This window comes from Euprymna scolopes, chromosome 42, assembly GCF_053919585.1.
Source record: "Euprymna scolopes isolate OS-2025 chromosome 42, ASM5391958v1, whole genome shotgun sequence".
Lineage (NCBI taxonomy): Eukaryota > Metazoa > Mollusca > Cephalopoda > Sepiida > Sepiolidae > Euprymna > Euprymna scolopes.
In genome coordinates this window covers 30,430,264-30,435,105 of record NC_136523.1, presented here as the reverse complement: position 1 = coordinate 30,435,105, position 4,842 = coordinate 30,430,264, and the positions used below count along the sequence as shown (strand labels likewise).

General features: G+C 34.0%; 1 protein-coding gene across 1 annotated transcript; it reads left to right on the top strand.

The window, feature by feature from the left end:
* Window positions 1-1,737: 1,737 nt before the first annotated feature.
* Window positions 1,738-4,604, top strand: LOC145266982 (Fanconi anemia core complex-associated protein 24-like). Its single transcript, XM_080122825.1, has one exon. It carries the CDS (start codon window positions 1,815-1,817, stop codon window positions 2,505-2,507), a length of 693 nt encoding a protein of 230 aa, XP_079978951.1. The 5' UTR covers window positions 1,738-1,814; the 3' UTR covers window positions 2,508-4,604.
* Window positions 4,605-4,842: the final 238 nt, after the last annotated feature.

Below are 4,842 nucleotides of genomic sequence, written 5' to 3'. Positions count from 1 at the left end.
GACGTGCTGTCAGCCGCTCCTTGTTCCAGACACTCAAGATCCGATGATCGAGTTGGCTTGGACACCTGCGCAGAATACCCAATGGCCGTCTCCCTAAGGATATCCTCTACAGCGAACTGGCAAATGGAACAAGAAGCTGCGGTTGCCTGATGCTGCACCTTAAAGACGTAGCCAAACGTGGATCTGATCGCTCTTGGCATCGATGTGAATGTGTGGGAGGAGCTAGCCAAAGATAGATCAGCAAGGAGGTGTGCCTTGAGTAAGGGTGGTGAAGGACTTGAGAACCTTTGGTTCGAGAGGCTGGCGCAGAGAAGACAAAACTAGTGACTACATTTACTGCTGCTTACATTAATCTTTCGTAGATTGCTTGCCATTATTATTATAATAACAGCAGAGAAAGAAGAAGGAGACAAAAACAAGAAATAAAAAAAAGCAGGAAAAAAAAACTTGCTTCTCGCAGACACGTGGTTCATCACAAAGAACAATCCAATTGTCAGAACAATCTACACACAATCTGCAGGATACTGCCTGACTGCTTTCCAGCGTCATGCCTTTATAGCAGCTGGGAACTATATATTTGCATAATCGCATGAGAGCAGACGCGATTCTACGAGAATTGCATGGGGTCAACGCTAATAAAAACCCATGGTGCCATCTTGGAACTCTCTCTTCCACTCAACCCGAAACACAACAGACATATCCGAGATAAGCTCTCTATTTCCCCTCATTTCGGTTCGGTTATTGCTAATTCTGCTACAGGGAGGAAGGTAACCTTCCTAGAGAAATACAAGACATTTTGCTGTTAATTGATTTACAATCAGTTGCGTTTATCATTTGCCATTGTTGTTCGTTTTTTCTTGCTTTCATCATCTTTTAGTTGTAAGGTTGATTGCCACCGACATTCGGCCCCACAACAATCCCATATTTTCCTGTTGTAGTCTTGCCTAGCAGCCATTTAAGCTTTAGCAAATAAGAGAAATTGCAGGTTGGGCACATATGCAAACAGAAAAAAAAAAAAAAAAGAATACTTTCTGAATATGGAAAGAAGCAAAAAAATGGGGTTAATGTGGTCTGGTTGTCCCACTGAAGACTTACCTGCAAAGGGTGTTTATTCCGAAAGCTGTTCTTAACATAGGGTATTTATTCTGAAAGCAATTCTTAACATGGCGAGATTGTGGTAATACCCCTAAAAAACAACTCTTTGCAGGTAAGTCTCCTTTGTTTAAAAATAAAAAAAAATTACAACAAGCTGGTTGAATCCTTATTTTTTGAGGGAGACTTTCTTCAATTACAGGTATTTAGTAAAAGTAGTGCACTTATCGTCTGCTGCAAAACTTGACAGCGTTTGCGCATGTTCCATAAACAACTTCCTTTCATTTACGAACTTGGCGGACAATTCAAAATACTAGAAAATAACATTGCACACCGAATGCGTTAATACTAAAAAAAAAAAAAAAAAACAACAACTTATCGACGATAAATTTAAAGGCGATATTCGTTCGTAGCGGGCCGGATTACTCCTTATATCCTTAAAAGTAAACATTCTAAAGATAGGTTGGTGGTGGTTGTGGTTGTTGGACCAGCAATTGACCGTAATGTTTATGGTATTATTATGATCGATTAAAAAATAGATAATGCAATTAAATAATCACTATTTTTATAAATGATATCTTATATTTATTTTTTTTATTAATTTAAAAATAAAATCACACCATGTATATTTTGATATTAGTTAGCATGCTTAGTTTCGTATACAAAATTTCAAACTTTAGTTTTCGTATTCGCTTTGTTTTTGATTACTTGTTATTATTAACATGGATTTAAATGACGATCCTGACGATGATTTTACCCAACAGAACAAAAGCTTTCGTGTGAGTCAAGCCAATGTACCAAAAGGTCACATTTTAATTAATTTGCGGTGGAAAAACTCTGAACTTGCCAACAATCTTGAAAACAAAATAACTTTATTGTACGATGACGATTTAGACGATGTCGACTTCCATCCAAGAATTGGTCTGGGTATAATTTATGTCTCTGAGGCCGAATTAGTGTCGCAGGGTAGTTCTTTCAAGAGGAAAATGGTCAGGCAGCGAAAACATAACTCTTTTAAAATAATCGTCATAGCTGAAAAGACGAACGTCAGTTCGCAATATTATACAAATCTCCAGAAGTTTTGTGTTCTTCAACTGGGGTTGGTGTTGTTGCCGATTCCAACCCAACTCGATGGTGTCGGGTTGATCCTACAATTGGCCAATGTTGGCAACAATCCCAAATCGAATCCTTTTATAAAAGACAAGCAGGCATTCCAAACAAGAAATGATGCCGATTCGAAAAAAATGACGTTGACTATTTTGCAATCAATTCCTTCACTTGGTGCAATGAGCGCAAAACTTTTAATCTTAAATTTCGGTTCGTTAACGGACATTGCAAATGCTTCCCAAGAAAGTTTAACTGAACTTGTTGGGAAAAGCACAGCTTTACGGGTTCACAGCTTTTTAAATTCATGAAATTAAAAAACAACAACAACATTTTTTTTATCATTGTTATTGGCGACATAACTTTACATTACTTTGGTAAATTTTTACTTGGTTTCCACCTTAACATTTTCCTTTAAAATAACGACTTTTAACGGTTTTCGAGTATGCTGAAAACGAATATCGTATTTAAATTTTCCGCAAATAAATAGTTTTCCGGATATTATGCAATGGGTAAAGGTGCAGTATCTTTCCACACTGAAAAATCCTTTAAAATGACTATTTCTAAAGATTTTTGAGGATGTTGAAAACGAAAATAACGTTTAAAATTCCAGGAAACGATTAGTTTCCAAGATATGAATAAATTATAATTTTAAAAAGTGGGGGATCACTTTTCTATATTAATTTAACCTAAAATTAAATATCCACTATATAGCCATCTTTTTTTTTTTTTTTTTGGTGGGGGCGGGTGCGGCAAAAATATGCGCGTACAACATTGTTGTACTACAACAATGGCTACCACTTATAAAGAATTACATTGCTTAATACCCGGAAAACTACTTATTTGCGGAAAATTTAAATGTGATATTTGTTTTCAGCACACCCGAAAACCTAGAGAAAACAAGTTCTTTTAAGGTAGGTTTTGTGTTGATCTACCAGGCCACAATAAATACCCTCCCCCAAAATAAACGTAACAGATTCCTCCCAAAAAAGGTGTCCATAAAGTGGGTGTTCATTTTATGTTAAATTAATATAGAAAAGTGATCCCCCGTTTTATTTTATTTTTTTTTACATAGGAGTCACCACTTATCAAGGCACGGAGGCCGCTCGAGGATAAGGGTTATTGCGTGTACAGTAATCAATGGGATAATATCGTAGTAATCGTTAGTAATGGAGATTTGATAAATTGGATTACTTAAGGGAGCGATTTATCAGGAATTTGTTTATGTTGGACATCCAAGTTGTAGTTAGCTAGGAAACAGGCAAACAGAAGGGAGTTCCACAGGCGTGCCCGCGTGCAGTTCTAAGAAAGAAGCTTTATTCATGGAATCTACGTTTTGATTTAGGCACAGATTAAGAGACCTATATTAGTGGTAATTTTAAAGGATTTTTTTGAGAGCGGAAAGATACTGCACCTTTACCAAGCAATGTAATTCTTTATAAGTGGTGGCCATTATTGTACACGTAAGCGCATACATTACATTGCTTAATATCCGGAAAAATACTTCTTTGCAGAAAATTTAAATGTGATTTCAGCATACCTGAAAACCTAGAAAAGTCGTCATTTTAAAGGAAAATATTAAGGTGGAAACCAAGTAAAAATTTTAAAGGAAATTAATCCTAAACAATTTTTTTTACCTATAAATTTTTTTATTTATTTGCATAAAAAATTAATATTTAGTAAAAGTTATAAGCATTTGAATATCCATTCTGAGGAAAGTAACCATTGTTGCTAAGTCAACTTTTTAAATTCATGAAAAAAACAAATTCAGTGTTTGGTATTCATTACTATTAACAACATAAATTACTTTAAAGGAAATACCGGCCATTTGTTTGAATATCCAACAAAACAAAAAAGGAGTTAAGAAAATAGATACACGACAAATAAATAAGGAAAGCCAATAAGTCACGGCATAAGTTTATTGCAAGAAAAAATTTTTTTGTGTAGGCATTAAAAAAATTGTTGCTAAATATTATTATATGATGAATCTCTTTGAATTAAAATATATTGAGAAAAAATGGTAATCCCATCAGAGCTATAGTCAAGCCTCAATAATCGTTCAAAAATCGAAAATTAAACTAAATACTGATAAAACATTACATTTTTGCATGATTTATGACATTTATCAGTATTTTAATTTCCAATTTTTGAGCGATTATCGAGGCTTGACTGTGACTCTAAGACCACCATTTATTTCATTCTATGTAGGTAGAAGACTTAGTTTTCCTATGATAATATTTATTTGCTGAATATCTTTTTTTTAAGCGAATCCTGCAAAAATGTAATATTTTACCAGTATTTAGTTTAATTTTCGATTATTGAAGCTTGACTATGGCTCTGATGGAATTACCATTTTTTTCTCCACATTTTGTTTTGATGGCTACTGTAATAAATACCATAAAATTCAGTGTTTGGTATTAGTGTTCAGTATTAGTGACAAATTATTTTAAAGGAAATACCATTGGGAAATTAGTTGAAAACAATTTATTTTATCTTTACCTACTCATTTGTGACTTATTTACATAAAAAAATTTAATATTTAATAAAAATTTTTTAAAAATTCATAAATATCGATTCTGAGCAAAGTAGTAATCTCTGCTTAGTCAGTAATGTAAAAAAAATGGCTCTTTTGCTCAAAAGCAATGA

What these genes read in the sequence shown, in the direction of transcription:
- LOC145266982 (XM_080122825.1), top strand. Translation starts at nt 1,815, where the DNA reads ATGGATTTAAATGACGATCCTGACGATGATTTTACCCAACAGAACAAA.